The sequence below is a fragment of the Corylus avellana genome, chromosome 1, assembly GCF_965113065.1.
Source record: "Corylus avellana chromosome 1, dhCorAvel1.hap1.2, whole genome shotgun sequence".
NCBI classification, from domain to species: Eukaryota; Viridiplantae; Streptophyta; class Magnoliopsida; order Fagales; family Betulaceae; genus Corylus; species Corylus avellana.
Window position 1 is genome coordinate 13,563,319 of NC_142490.1, and position 15,806 is coordinate 13,579,124.

At 36.0% G+C, this 15,806-nt stretch overlaps 1 protein-coding gene and 1 pseudogene across 1 annotated transcript; both read right to left on the bottom strand.

Moving 5' to 3' along the window:
• Nucleotides 1-1,830: 1,830 nt before the first annotated feature.
• PARP2 (poly(ADP-ribose) polymerase) lies at nucleotides 1,831-8,817 on the bottom strand. Its single transcript, XM_059581946.2, has 18 exons — nucleotides 8,620-8,817; nucleotides 8,270-8,546; nucleotides 7,799-7,920; nucleotides 7,567-7,648; nucleotides 6,829-7,064; nucleotides 6,161-6,287; nucleotides 5,922-5,977; nucleotides 5,509-5,582; nucleotides 5,270-5,316; nucleotides 5,092-5,141; nucleotides 4,742-4,804; nucleotides 4,112-4,192; nucleotides 3,686-3,796; nucleotides 3,450-3,525; nucleotides 3,172-3,314; nucleotides 2,781-2,854; nucleotides 2,238-2,343; nucleotides 1,831-2,099 (listed from the first exon to the last, which is right to left on the bottom strand). Exons 1-18 carry the CDS (start codon nucleotides 8,701-8,703, stop codon nucleotides 2,010-2,012), a joined length of 1,899 nt encoding a protein of 632 aa, XP_059437929.2. The 5' UTR covers nucleotides 8,704-8,817; the 3' UTR covers nucleotides 1,831-2,009.
• A 2,387-nt stretch (nucleotides 8,818-11,204) lies between these two features.
• LOC132172393 (subtilisin-like protease SBT1.5 pseudogene) lies at nucleotides 11,205-13,673 on the bottom strand (annotated as a pseudogene).
• Nucleotides 13,674-15,806: the final 2,133 nt, after the last annotated feature.

A 15,806-nucleotide genomic window follows, 5' to 3' on the forward strand; every position in this document is an offset into this window, starting at 1 on the left:
CATAATATTAATGCAGAGGAAACATAGGCATTAAAGAGTCAGTGAGGCCCATCACACAGTGGCTTGAATTAATTAATCACAATTTCTCATATATATATATATATATATATATATATATATATATATATATTGTCTTGTGGAAGAAGAACATAGATTCTGAATGAGGTCATTGGGAAATCTAGGGACATAAATACTGGCGTGTGCAGCAGCACTTGAAATGGTGCAGTAAATGCTTTATTTGGTCATACACTCATATATGTTTCAAAGGCTTTTTGAAACGCAGACAATGGTACCAAAGAAAATTAAAAACTCTATGCAAACACTTGATGCATACGTTTGACTTCCTTCAAAGCTCTCTGAGGAACAGCAACGAAACAAAAGAAAGGTACTTTGGAACTGCATTCAAATTGGGAGAGAGGGGTTTTTATATTTTTATATTTTTATTTTTATTTATGTCGTCCGACCGACCACCAATCATATCTCATGCTGACAATAACTCTACTTCTTTCTATATTTTATGACACCAGTTTTAGCAAGTTTGTCAAGGAAGGTTATAAAAGAGTCTTAAGGTATCTTTTTTAGAGTTGGATTTTGCTTAGGTTCCATTAAAAAAAAAAAAAAGATTGAGTTTTTTTTTTTTTAACGGTTCAAATTATTTATTTATTTATTTTTCTTATGAAAAACTTGAAATTAAATTTGAACCGTTGAAAAAAACTATAAAAAATGTGCCATAATTTTTTTACAACACCTAAGCTAAATTCTCATCTTTTATCGGGTAAATAATCTTAGTTTGTACGTTGAAAATTCGGACTCTATTTGTTAATGTCTTGTAGAGGGTTTTTCTTTTGTTATTTTTTGTTTGAAAAAGTGTTCTGATGTGGAATAAATGTAAATATAGTTTTGAGTATTTTGTATTTTAGGTTGTTTATTATTATTTTATTTTAAAAAGGGAAAACAAAAGAGAGAAGGATAAAGTGTTATGGAACAAAGCCATATATCTTGACATACACTATGCTATGTTTGGACCGTTTGGAAATGTTTCTGAAGCACTTTTCTTTTTTCATAGACAAAAACATATTTTTCTCAAAATTATTAACTAATAACTCAAAACACAAAACACTTTTAGAAAATGTTTTACATCTTGTAAGATTATTTCTGACAAAATAAGTGCTTAATTTTTGTAAGTGTAAGAACTAACTTACTACTGTAAAAAAAAAAAAAAAAAAAAAGAGGTTGTGTGGTCACCTAACCACCAAAACATGCTAGGAGTGGACATGCAGTCACCTTTCTCTTAACTGAGGATAGCCACACAACAACTCTTTTTTAAGTTAGCTCTATAAATGTTCATATTTTCTTTAAAATCGCTGCAAAACAAAACTAAAATACATAAAACATTCAGAACTACATTCACCTTTATGTCACATCAAAATACTTTCCAACCATAAAAACAAAAAAAGCACATTCTTAAAAGTTATGCGAAACAGATCCAAAATTCCCACAAAATATAAGGATGACAACCACTCATGAATTGTGGCGTATTCAATTTTGGAAAATATTTGATGTGTTGCAACTTTAACTACAACCTCTTATAAATTCACGTAATAATTCACATAGAGTGATAATTCACTCGAGTGCCATGTAGGTGATAATTTTAAGCAACAAAATTAATGACAACTCCTATTATTAGGATTTGGTGTAAACCCACTTTATAAGTTTGACAAGTCAACTTAAAACATTTGGATAGAATAAATAACAAAACATAGGATTTTTAAACAAAACCAACCCATAGATATTTACAACATATATTTGTACAAGCTGAAAATCACTTGCTTTCCAAGTGCTCGGGATAGCAACTTTCCTTTTGTTCACTAAAGAGGGCAAAGTACCGTATTTCCGAATATACATTATTAAAGCATTACTGCTGGAGAACTAGTGAACAGTGAAAGATAGATATAAAACCTGGATGGCAAATCATCAATAAAAATGGAATAGTATTCTGATGCTGGTGATCACTTGAAATTGAAATCCACTTGAACAACATAACGCATCCTAATCTGGTCCACATTGTAAACTATGTACTCGTTGTACAATAAAGCACCCTGCAAGAAGCATTTAAAGGGGAGATTCAATATAAGCTATCTACCCTTATAATTAAAGTGCCCTTCACAAATATGAACAAAAGGTAATCCAGTCCACAGAAAAGAGAAAAAAGAAAAAAATAATAATAATAATTGTACCCTAGGCTCCGGATGCACTTTAGGTTTTCCTAGGGGAACAAGAACACCATTCTCGAGTTCCCGAGCTTCTGCAAGATCTGGTGCAGTACCTCCTACGCCTTTTGTGCTGCAAAATCAAGTTTTAAACCTCATTGACTTAAAAAGCCTTCAATATGATAGTATTGACCTTACTTTTAAGACTATGTAAGTGCTATTTCAGTTTGCAAAAGATATCAAACCTAGTATTTGTCAAGGGTGACATTGGTCTCAAATGGTACTAAAAAATTGCAAATTTCAAAGGTTTCAGGTTAAGGAAATTCATCTAGAGAGCAAACCAAGAACCCAAGTTTGAAGGTAAGTTTGTATTGAACCTGAAAAGCATGTATGGAACATCAGCTGCAATGGGTTGATTGATGAGAAATGAACTTCATCATTGATTCAGTTTAAGCATTAACAATAATACAAGGATACTTTCATAATTAGACCATTGAATTAAGCAATTCGACTTTGTCAGAGTAAGGCTGATTGGCATGATTCCAGCGTTTAGATAAAAAAAAAACTAACCTTAACTTCCCTTCGGGCAACTTATCAGCATCGTATTTTGCACTTCGAAGCTCAGCCATGTCACCCAGTGCTACCTGAAAAGGATGAAGTTAAACAGTAATGTGAGAACATTAAACAGATGTATGGATCTGTTACTCCCACAAGAATAAACAGGGTAGAATAGACCCACTAAGACAAAACAAAAAAAAAAAAAAATACATTCCAGACGAATGGAACACATGCATATTACTGCAATATATATAAGTCCAAACTTCAGTTGGAAACCATGTTAGGCTTCTAAGTGGAACAGATAAATGGTGGAATACACTTGGTGATATGGCTCTGTACCACCCAAACATCAGTCTGGGTCTTTTAATATAGTAATAATGTTTCTACAGGACAAAAGGACAACCTCGCACAAAAGAAGCACGCCAGTCTTAGCAGCATGAGTAGCATAGCAATAATTTGCGCTTTTGGAGAACATATCAGCAAAGTAAACCCCCTTTCCGAACATGTAACCTGTTACAGGCGCTTCAGGTGGAGCTATGCGCAAACCTGATGGTTTGTCAGTATACAAGTTAGGCTTAGATTTTTTGCAGTTATTGATGGAAAATTTCATAGTGAAACACGTGTGCGCAAGCAGGTACACATTTGTTAATACAATACGAATCATATGAGAGAAAGAATGACCTTGGGATAAAATGCCAGTCCAGTTTGTGAGCCGAGAACCATGCCATAAGAGCATCCTATTTTTCACAGTGGAAAACTGCTTGCAGGAGTAATAGGCAGTTAAATTAGGCTAAAAAAACTATAAAATTACAACATATCAGAACTTAATGAAACAAATCAAAAGTTTTCTAATGTCTGCAACATAAGAAACATTTTATGAGAAACACACTTTATGTTTACAGATAATGCATTGTCACCTTTTTGAAGTGTTCAGTTTCCATCTCTCTCGATACCCTGAATATTTGAACAATATCCACATTGTAGTTTGAATGTGTTTTTGCATGAGTGTTCTGCATATATTTCGCAATCTGATGACAGAAGGGGTAACAAAAAATATGTATCAGAATTAGATAACAAAGTTTCCAGCTAATAAATCAACTCATGGCGATATTTATCTGTGTATTATATTTTTGGGCCATTCTTCCAAGACCAGTATTAAAGGTCTCAGTAAAACAAGCACAAACCCCACCCACCCACCCGCCTGGTGGGGCAACCCTTCTGCAAAATAGGCATAGATAAATAAAGACATAAATAGAACTTTCCTTTTCTGTCCATTTTTTTAATTGATATATAGGTTATAGGTTTTACTATTAAACTTATGAGGATATATAACAAATGGTTACCAGAGAGAATTCCTCAGAATCAACTTCAACCGGTGTCAGGTCACAATGAAGGCGTTGGTAATGAGAATACAAGGGGTCACCCTATAATGATGGCAGAAACATAAATTAGTAAACTAGGCTACCTTCACTACGATCTACAATATGCAAAGTGCAGGCATCTGATAGTATACTTATTGCATGAAAAAACTGACATAACAAGAAGATAAAACTTAAGTTTAAAGAGATAAAAGTTGTGTATTAAGTGCCATATTGATCAATTCAAAAACTTAGTTGACTGCAAAGTAATCAGTATATTAATACTCTTCAAAAGATGTGATATTTTTCCTTGATATAAAAGAGAAAAAAGAAGAAAAAGAAGCAACAGAAATAGAATATTTGGGAAACAAAATAGTGAAAATTGTCAGAATGAAGCTAAATTTTACACACACACAATGGTGCATTTTAAACTTGAAGTCTCAACTTTTATGCAACCAAAACGCTCCAATGTCTTGAATGGAATGGCTAAAATAATAAGCAGGAGCATTTTCACTTTACAAATACTAGAATGGCTTCTTAAAAACATGCATATATGCCTTCAGAAACTTTCTGGATACACAGCCAGTCAATAAAGAATATGGAGACAAGTGATACCTCCACCCCAGAGTCATCCTTCAATAACTTCGTCGCAAGCTCAATTTCAGCTAACGCTTCAACCTTCAATTAGATGCAACAAGTTCATTAAATGAGTACCTCTCAGAATTTATAGCAGCTTAATAAATTTCCACGTACAAATAGAATCCCACTGATAGGCTGCAGGAGGGGGTTTGTACAAAGACACTGTATGATATCTATGGAATTTCTTAAAGATAGGGTACTGAAGTTGTCAAGAAAATAACTAAACCCTAAAGTAGACTTCCACCCACCGTGCACCCCACAAGAGAAGAAAATGAAGTTAACAGCAACAATATGGACATATTGAATAAAAAATGGAAAAGAATTACCATTTCCAACTTGCTTTTCAACTTCTGAGGAGAGTCAATTACAAATTCACCTGCCATTATGTATACTTCCACATTAAATTAGGTTCCATTTTCAAGAACAGGAAATAGAAAACCGCCAGCCACCATATCCTTAATATTTTCAGTGTATGATGGGCAAAAAGAGAGAGAGAGGACTTACGCATTTTTTTAAAGCCAAAGTCATGGGGAATAACAGTGTAGAATTCTCTGCAAGAAACAAAAAATTAAAATTGGTACAACTTCTTGAAGCTGGAATTCATAATTTCACACCAAAACCAATAAGAAAGAAAACAAACCCACACAACAAACAAATGTCAGGCATGCAGTTTGAAATGCAAAGCTAATTTAGTCAAGCACTTAAAAAATATTTTATAAAAGATCTCTAGCAAAAGGACTCACCCACTTAATTGTTCAAGTTTTCTCCTATCAGACTGGCTAATCACATCAGCAAGCCTCTTCAGGACATCATAACCCTAGACATCACCAAATAGAATTAGTTTGTGGAGTGAGAAAGAGGACAAAATATACTGCAACTTAAAGCTGCAGCATTAAAAAATGCAGGAAGAAGAATTGTGCCCACTGCCCAACCCTTTTAAAGTTTTTAGTTGATTTTATGATGATTAATCAATGAAAAGTCCAGCAGTTCTTCATGATATCCTTCTTAGTGGATATACCTTTAAGTATGCCCTGGATGAAATGAAATAGAAATATTTCTCAAGTACGTAATAACTAATATAGTCTATTATAAATTTATGTCTAACTCATATATAAACAAAAGGAAACTTCCAAGCAGAAGTCAAATAAAGACTTACCTTCAAAATTGTTGATTTGCTTAGCTTGCCAAGTGGCAATTTATCAGCATTGTATCCTGAATTGAGGATATACAAAACATAACAAATCAATAGCATATCAAGAAAATATTACAACTTTGCTTCAACAATAGAATCTCTGTATTTTAAATGAATTCACCGATTACTTTCCAAGCTATTGCATTATTTTGATCTGCATGAATCATGATATCCTGTATACAGTGAATGATTGATCAACTAACCTATTTCCATCATTTGCTGTTTCATCATGCTGACATTGCAGATTAGAGATATAAATTTTGCAATGCGTGGCTCAAGTTGTGTTTCGCGAGGTTGAATTCCTAAAGCAGAGTCAGGCTTCTCTTTGACCTGAAATGATTATGAAGTAAATAGTAGCATGGAAAATATTCTTTCTTTTCCTTTTTTTTTTTTTTTTTTTTTTGGGTCAAACAGCAATATGGGATTTTTTTTTTAAGTAGCAATATGGGATTTGCAATAGGGATAACACTCCATGAAATCCAACAACTTCCCCTAGCCCCTCTCCTCAAGGCCAAACCCCCAACCTCTCACTCTTGAATGCAGAGAGATACAACTTCGCTACAAAGTCCTGTAGAGAAATAATAATGTTCAAAAATACATCTTCTGGATGGTGCTTAACATCCCCAGCCCCACATAACACCTTTACCAAATGAGACACCCATCATTACCAAGACACGGGAAAGCCAAGATTGAAACTTATTTCATATATGAGAACATAAATCAGTAAGGTTAACTCCCTTTTGCTTCCTTTTTTTCACCGTGGGGGGCGGGGAAAGGGGTTTTAGTAATTTCTAAAAGAAAAATGACTTGACCTCAGGCATTCAAGCAACTTAAGCAGGGAACATTATAATCTTAGAATAGGACAACTCACATCTAATTCTTTCTCTTGCTCACTATAATCCATTTCCAACAAAGTATAGCTCTTTGGATGACAAGTGAACTCTTTTCGATTGGACCAATGGTTCTTGGTCTTGGCAAAGAATTTATTTTCAAACTCCTGGATTGCACTGTCTCGTGATGTGTAAGGACCTTGTATGTTGTCTTGACCCTTTACTCCTACTCTCCCCCACCTACGGTAAACCATGAATGTACCACCACCATCAGATTCTGCAAATAATTTCAAAATAATATCAGTAAGAGTTCAGAAGAACTTAGTGCAACACACCAAACATTGGTATATATGGTGATGACTCTCAGAAGCATATGAGATTGTCTGCAAAGCAAGTACTAACACAAGGTAAAATGGAAATCGAGGCTGTTTTTTTTTTTTTTTTTTTTTTTTTTGTATAACTAAAATAACATCCGACATTTTTATCATAAGAAGCTTGACAAAATGAATCTTAAATCTTCACCAAAGTCCATAACTATTAGTGGTTGGAAACATGGGCAATGTGACACGAATTTATCTTTTCAAAATCTTCTCCAGTTTGGAGAAGAGGAGTGGCTATAGGGAGTAACCAATGAAAATGAGAAATAATCTAGGCATTGAATCAACTAGAACTATTTATTGTTAATCAATCAGACACAGCAATAAAGCATCACTATTAACAATGAATTAACCAGAACATATTAGATTAACCAAGATTTTGTAAAGGACTCGAAAGCTAACCAAGAGCTTGAATCACATAAAATTTGTTATTGTTATCTCCAACATTCGTCTGGTTCAACATGGCATCATATATTTCATCACCCTGCATCATAAAAAGCCACCGTCGGTCCGAATTCAGAAACCCACAAAGCAAAAAGAACACCCGAAAAAATTATACCGATATTAAATACATTCTACTGAACAAAAATTCCACTCATTCACTACACGCTGCTACAGTAACTGTTACACTTGCCAGTTGCAAAACATGGAAGTGACCCTTTATGTGATCTGGAAGCCATTGATCCAATACCGCCGCACCCTTTTTGGTTGCCGTTACGATCTTCTCCTTCTCGCTTTCTTTTTCTTTTTCATTAGCTGCCACCACAACATACTAATAAACTCCCCAACTAAATCAGAACCCCAAAAGCACAAAAAGAAAACTTTTTCATTTCTTTCTGTTAAAACAATTGAAAAGGAATGTAAATGGTCTTTGCTCCACATTGTACCGGTCTCCATAGAATTCTGAAATCAACTTTAATAAGCTAGATTAAAGTTAAGTTAGTTTTATCTTGAATTCCACATACAGAACTCTGTACGAGTCAATAAACTCGTAAACCCATTTGACGATTTATACGTATCCTAAATTTTCTCAGCAACCAAAAACTGCACAAAGAACTTATTACATAAGAAAATAAAAATAAAAAAGTCAAGCTTTCCTCCATACCTTCAGGAATGTCCTTTAAATCCTGGTCTTTTAAATCTTCACAGAGCCTTTCTAGAAGCTCTTTCTTGGACCCAGATGATGAAACGCCTCGAAGAGCCGTTTGTTCACGCAATTGCCGAATCCCCATTTTTCGAAACTCCTCGACGGCCTTGATTTTCTGGGAACCCCCATTTTCTGAGTCCCTCCGTCTCTTCTTATTGTCCGAAGCATCACCATCGTCTGTAGCCGTTGCTGGCTGCTTGTTTTCTTTGCGCAGAGCGGTTTCGAGTCTTCGGACCTGTCAGAAAATCAATCATAAGATAAGAATCGTGTAAATATGAGTGAGTGTAAGGGATAGAGCGGGGTAAGACCAGGGAGGGCTTAATTCCGGCGGTGCTTAGCCCACGTTGGGAGAGTTCGGTTCGGAGCTCTTCCACTTTGAGCTTGTCTGCCATTTTTACAGAGAGAAAGGTTTTTGAAAGCTTGTAGAGAGTGGAGTGACACTAAGAGAAGTCGGGAAGAGTGCGCAGCACGATAGACTTGACGCGGGCTTGGGACCTGTATTTGAACGAGCCCAACTTGCTGGAGAAGTACCCATTTTTTTTTATTTTTTTTTTAACACAACTTGCTGGAGAAGTAGTAGTTTCAAAAGCGATCGACTGAAGTTATAGCTTTTCAAATTTCAAGTCGTAAGTCAATTAGTAAAAATTAAAATTTTTTTAGGTTTTTTCTAGGGTTTTTTTTTTTTTTTTTGATAATTTAGTTCTTGGGCCAATTGAAGTGCTAATAAACTCTCTATCATCAAATTTTTTTAACACCACTAGACATTTTTTTATTTATTTAATTTTAAAATTTAAGTCTTAAAAAAAAAAAAAATTGAAAGGGTGGCCCAACCCCTATGAAGTGGCCACAAGCCACCGCAGGAGTGGTCAAACCACTCATGGGGTGGCTTTGTGGCTCGCGGGCACCTCATGAGGAGTTTGGGGTGGCTTGCGGCTACCCCTAACCACCCATATTAAAAGAATTTGACAGTAGAGAGTTTATTGGCATTTCGATTGACTTAGAGAGTAAATTGTCGAAAAAAAACCTATCGAGTTTTTTATTTTAGTGAGTTGACTCAGGAACTTATGATATATTTACCCGAAAAGTATTTATACCGACAAGGTAAGTACTATTTTCTTTGATGTAAAAAGTATTATTAGCTTTTGAATGAAGTTGTGGAGTGGTCATGTAATTTTTTAGAATTATAGGGCTTCAAACCCACATGTCATCAAGGAGTAACTCAATTGACTGAGAGGTACGTCTTACAAAGTGAATATTATTAGCTCGAATTCGAAGATTGATACGTCCTCAAGGGGTAGCTCAATTGGATGAAGTCTTAAGGACCATGTCTCATAAAACGAACGTCAGTAGTTCAAATCCCCCTCCCTATTTTCCCTCCCCTTGAGCAATGGGTGGTTAGTCGCCCCTATCTCTTAAATTCTTAAGACCAAGAGTTATTGTAAGTTGTGACCATGCCTAATAGTTTGTAGAGTTACTGACCACTTCTCTCACTCTCCCTCATCCAAAGGGCAATCAACCCCCCATGAGAAAATGGTGAATAGTGGTTGAAGAGCCTATTTGTTTTTTGGGAAAGTTTTTAATAAATACCTGAGCCAATGCGTAAAAATAAAAAAATAAAAAGTTTAAATTTTTTATTTTTTCACGCATTAACTTAGAGATTTATAATATTTATTATAAACTTCCCCATGTTTATTTTATGTTTTGTTTTGTATTTTTTTAAAAGGCATACCTAGAATGGAGGGTTTGGAACTTTGAAATTTCAGCAATTTCAATACCTTAGCTAGCATAGTCGACAGAGGTTATAAAAAACTACAAAAATAAGTTAAATAGGGCAAGAGAAAACCTTGATTAGGGGCATAACCACCTCTGTGCTTGGGGGCATTAGCTCCTCAAAACATTCTTTAAATTATATATATTTTTTAATGAAATGGACTCCTCAAAATTAATTGTTTACCCTCTCTCTCTTACAAATAGTTAGTTTACCCCTCATTTTTTTAAAATGATCTTCTATATTTCACTTAATTTTTTTTTTAAAAAAAAACATATATTTTATAATTAAAATTTTATTTAATCATATCTAATGCTACATCTTTTGAGAGCACACCTAGATTGCATTGGGGATTGAAAACCAATGAATAGTGGACGGTAAAAGACTGACGCATGCAATAGCAATAGGTGCTTTTGTGTTGGCTTTATCGTTAATTAATTATAATTAAGGGCCGAGCAACGTGCCATTTTTCTTTTGCATTCTATAATTTGTGTGGAAATTAAAGCAAGTGAATGAGTGATAATATATCCTTTAACTTTTCTTTTGTTACAAACTTACATGGCCTTGATTGTTAAACATCATTAACTATTACAGGCTTCTGTTCATAATATAAAAAAACAAAAAATAAATGATCGATATAGAAAAGTAAAAAAAAATAGTATTGAAAAGCAGGAAAATTTTGTTTTGTAGTGATTTTTTTATTTGAATTATAGTAAAAAGTAAATAATGTAATATAAAAAGTGAATGATTTGATATAAAAGTGAATATTTTAATATTGATTTTTTTGAAAAAAATTGAAGTGAATATGAGAGTGTAGTGTTGCTACATGCTCTCTCTTTTTAGTGGTAACTTTACTTGACCCAACTACCCCCCGCGCGATGGATGCTTATATGTAGTAGGTATGATACCAATATTAAAAAAAAAGGGAGAAAATTTGCTTTCAATAAAAAGTCTTTAAAGCAAAGATCTTCTAGAACGTTCAATAAACCAGTTTAATAGATTGAATTGAAAAGAAAAAACAAGAATATTTCAACAAGTATCAATGCAAACACATAATTCGTTGAAATATATCCATAGAAAAACAAATCCATTGAATCTAAACTATCAATTCAAAAGATTCACTGTAACATAAACCACTGTATAGATATTGTTTCATTTAAAAGCTTAAAATTCATATATAGATGGTGTTCCAAGTACGTTCTTATTTGCTTTTTTGATAATGGTATTAGGACCAGTTGACCACAATGGGTGAAGTGACCTGGTGCTTCCCATCTGTCCACGTCAGACGCCCAAATTCACTCATCTTACCATCAAGTGGCAATCCCGCCTTCTGAGCCAAAATTCGAACGGTGTAGGTCTGCTTTTGTCCCTTCTGCGTGAACACCATTTTCGTATGATCGACAGTCACGATAGCACCTTTTGGATTTGTGATTTTTACTGTGTATGTTGATGCACCATTGCAAACATGTGTAACTGTTCTTTTAACCACAACCTCAGATTTGGACGGTGCTGATGCGCCAAGAGAGACTGCAATTGCAGGATAGTTCAGGTCCCACAAGTTGGATTGTTGGGTCTCGCTGCAATTCACCTGCTTCCTTGTAATCACTTTAATTTCTGTGCTATTGTAACCGGACGCACAAAGAAAATGCAAATAATCATCCACTGTGATATCGTAAACCAAGCCCGGATCAACGGCTTTCTCAGGATCCACGTGTCCAGCACCCATACCAAATGCATTGGACGATTTGAAATCTCTCTCGTCTCGCAAAACCTTGGCATCGGTATCGTGTGTGTAAGCCGTGGTCATCATGGCCGATTTGATCATCGCTGGGGACCAGTTTGGGTGGGCCCCTTTCAACAAAGCTGCAACTCCTGACACGTGTGGGCAAGACATGGAAGTCCCAGAGATTATGTTAAACGCTGTGCGCCTCCGATCAGCAGATAACTCACTCGGTGCTATACCATCAGGCCATGCCGCTAAGATGTTGACACCTGGCGCAACCAAATCGGGCTTCAACACGTGGGGAGATATAACATTGGGCCCACGAGATGAGAAACAAGCAATCGTAGGTGCTGGTCTCACTCCCACCTGGGTGGTCCCACTAAAACGCAAGGAGGCTCGCGGGTTCTTAGAGGAGCTTATATACTTGAGCACTGTGCGGCGCGCGGATTCAGTGATTTCTAGACCAGGACTCAAATATGGATCTGCGAGTAGACCCTCTCCTAAACCGTCCACGTTGGCAACAACAACACCGATCCCACCAGCCTCATTCACCACCACTGATTTTTCGACACGTGACCCTCCGCCACGATCACACACCACGATTTTGCCACGTACCTTATTCGCATCCAGCGTATTAGGCAAGCAATGAGTAGAGGGACTAGCACCATCTGGATGCTTTACCGATACATTTCCAGCGTAAACCAACGGCACATATTTATCTTTAGTCCATGCTGATTGACCTGTGAAGAGCGATGATCCGGTGATGACGCGACCATCGTCGAGCACTAGATCCGCGGGGAATTTCCTATCAATGGTGCTCGCACCAACGGTGGTGATCCAAGGTGCCACGTTTATGACGGTAGTAGAGTCGGGACCCGAATTACCAGCCGAAGCGGAAAAGAGAATTCCTTTCTCTATCGCACCAAACGATCCTATGGCTATTGGGTCCAAAAAGTATGGCCTAGGTTCGCCGCCTAAGGAGACAGATATTACGTCGACGCCGTCTTCTACGGCGGAGTCGATGCCGCCGAGAATATCAGATCCCGCACATCCTTTGCTTCCGCAGACCTTGTACACGGCAATTCTCGCTTTGGGTGCAACGCCTATGGCCACCCCATGGGCGAAGCCGAAAAACGATGCGTTGCCGACGTGTCGTCCTGCGGCTGTGGAAGCAGTGTGTGTGCCATGGCCGACTGTGTCTCGGGCTGAGTTGGTGAGCTCAGTCTCTTCATCTTGAGCAGTGGCTCCATATCCTCCGGTGAAGTAGCGTGCGCCAATGAGCTTTTTGTTGCAAAGGGTTTTAGGGAATTTTTCACCACCATCACATTTACCTCTCCAGTGAGAAGGCACGGGTCCGAGGCCTTGGTCATGGAAGTTAAGTCGTTCAGGCCAAATACCTGTGTCAAGTACTCCGATGATGACGTTGGAGCCAGAATCGGAGTCTTTAAGAATACCATTCGGGGCACCGGTGCTGGCCCTGATTCCCATGAATTGAGGTGTGCGTGTCGTTTGGATTGGGAGAAGCCTGTCGGGGAAAACAGCGAGTATTTCCGGTCGGTGTGTGAGCTCCTCAGCTTGTTGTGGGGAGAGTCTTGCTGAGAAACCATGAAAGACAGTGTTATACACGTGGAGCAACTGGACATGGCTGTCTTGTGTTTGGGCAATGCTTGTAGAACTAAGGCTTGTAAGGGTAGACCTGTACCAAGCTTTGATGTTGGGGTGGTGTGGAGGTTTAAGGTCGTTTTGGACACGAACAATGAAGGTTTGGGTGGTTTGGACGTTGGTTTTGCATAAAACAATGGAGAATACTGATGAGAAAAGCACCGTGAAAACAAGAGGCCAAAGGCGACCCATTTGTGAACAAGTTCATGAGGGTTTCTGAACTGAAGTGGGTCTTATATATATATATATAGAGAGAGAGAGAGAGAGAGAGAGAGAGAATGGAGTTGAGTGTTGGGTAACTTTTAATACAAGTTTTTTACCTCGACGCTAGCAATATAATTAACAAAAAAAAAAAAAAAACATTTTCCACTAATTAATTAACCATAAAATTAAAATCATGCATTTTATAACCAATGAGAAGTGGAGGGTAAAAGACTGAGTACTTGCATGCAATGGAGATAAGTGGCTGAGTCTGTTTGTGGCGGTTTTATCATTAATTGGTCTGGGGCAGAGCCTAATCCTTTGTGCGTTACTTGTGTAGGTTTGGTTTTAAAAAACTTTCCTTTTTGTGAATAAAATCAGCAGTGTAGCAGTGGATGATGGTTGTGCGTTTAAAACTGACTCTTTTTATGGCGTTTTTATCATCATTTCGTACAATCCTCTGTAGGTTACTGCTTGGCATGTTTGAATCTTAAAAAGCTTTACTTTTTTGGTGAATAAAACTAGTGAGTTGATAGCTGGATATATGTTGAATTATTTGCAATTGTGTTTTAAAAATGATGCTAAATTGGAGGGAGATTCCGGATTTGGTGGGTGCATGTACGTGATATATTATGACGAGATTTCCATTAATTTCTTCTTATTTGGCTAAGTGTTTAATTCGTGGTGGAAAATGAAATTAAATCAAGTGACACTACAAAAATTATATATTTTTTTTACCAGCCATTTCTGACGTGTCCTTTTTGACGTGTCTCAACGGTTAATTAAAAGGACGGGTGTATAAAAATCCAAGTTTTTAACGTGACATTTATACCACGTCAAAATTTTTTGACGTGTCAGAAACTTGAACATAAAAAAAAAAAAAAAAAAAATTTAACGTTTCAGTATTACCATGTCAAATTTTTTTTTGACGTGGTGAAAATGCCACGTCAAAAAAAAAAAATATATATATATATATATATATATATATATATAAATTTATATATTTTATGAATTATTCGTGTTTATACTCAGATTTACGTATTAACCTGATATCCAATACATTCAATATCCAATATCTAATATCCAATACATTCAATTCAATTCAATCCAATTTCTACATAAAGATCTTTGTAACGAAGAAGGAGCTGAACCCAGGCTGGATTCGTGCCTTCCCGAGGTGTGCTTCTTGACGTGTCAACATAGGACAAGAATTAATTTTCTTGACGTGTCCATATGTGGACACGTCAAGAATTGCAAGATAAATTTTTAAATTTTAATTTATATCATTGTTTTTTCTCATATACAACACATTATACATGCAATATACTTAAAACTAATTAGATAATAAATAAATTAATATTCTAGATGTACAGATAATAAAATTTATTTTTTCGTGAGGCCGGGCTCAATAATCCACTCACTAATGAACACATATTTTGTGTTGGCCGGGTTCATGTGGGGTTTGCGAGTCTTATAAAATAAATGTATTCTGTATATGGCACGTCAAGAATTACTTGACGTGGCCACATGTGACACGTCAAGAATTACAAGATAAATTTTTAAATTTTAATTTATATCATTTTTTTTTCTCTTATATAACACATTATACATACAATATACTTAAAAACTAATTAGATAATAGGGGAAAATGCAGTTAACTCCCCTGAAGTTTCAAGGGTTTTTCAATTTTAACCTCAAAGTTCAAAAATTGGCAATCTACCCCCCTGAAGTTTCAAAAATTGGCAATTTAAACCCTCCGTTTAATTTTTCTGTATAAATTGACGGAAATATATGAAATTACATCATTACCCTCAGGCTTTTTTAAAAAAATTTCGTCCAATTTAACGAAAATTAGTAACAGAAGGTTTAAATTGCCAATTTTTTAAACTTCAGGGGGGTAGATTGCCAATTTTTGAACTTTGAGATTAAAATTGAAAAACCCCTAAAACTTCAGGGGAGTAAACTACATTTTCCCCTATAATTAATTATAATTATTGACATGTGGAATAAAGGCACGTCAAAATTTCTTGACGTGTTAAAAATAACATGTCAAAAATTTTTGACGTGTTAAAATCCGACGCATCAATAAATTTTTTATTGACGTTTTTATTTAGACATGTCAAAAATTATTGATGTGGCAA

Excerpts from the sequence above, each read along its gene's own strand:
- PARP2 (XM_059581946.2), bottom strand. The coding sequence starts at position 8,703 with ATGGCAGACAAGCTCAAAGTGGAAGAGCTCCGAACCGAACTCTCCCAA. Across the intron at positions 3,526-3,685 it reads AAACTGAACACTTCAAAAAG|TTTTCCACTGTGAAAAATAG; the intron begins GTGACAATGCAT and ends TCCTGCAAGCAG. Across the intron at positions 2,344-2,780 it reads TTGCCCGAAGGGAAGTTAAG|CACAAAAGGCGTAGGAGGTA; the intron begins GTTAGTTTTTTT and ends TTGATTTTGCAG.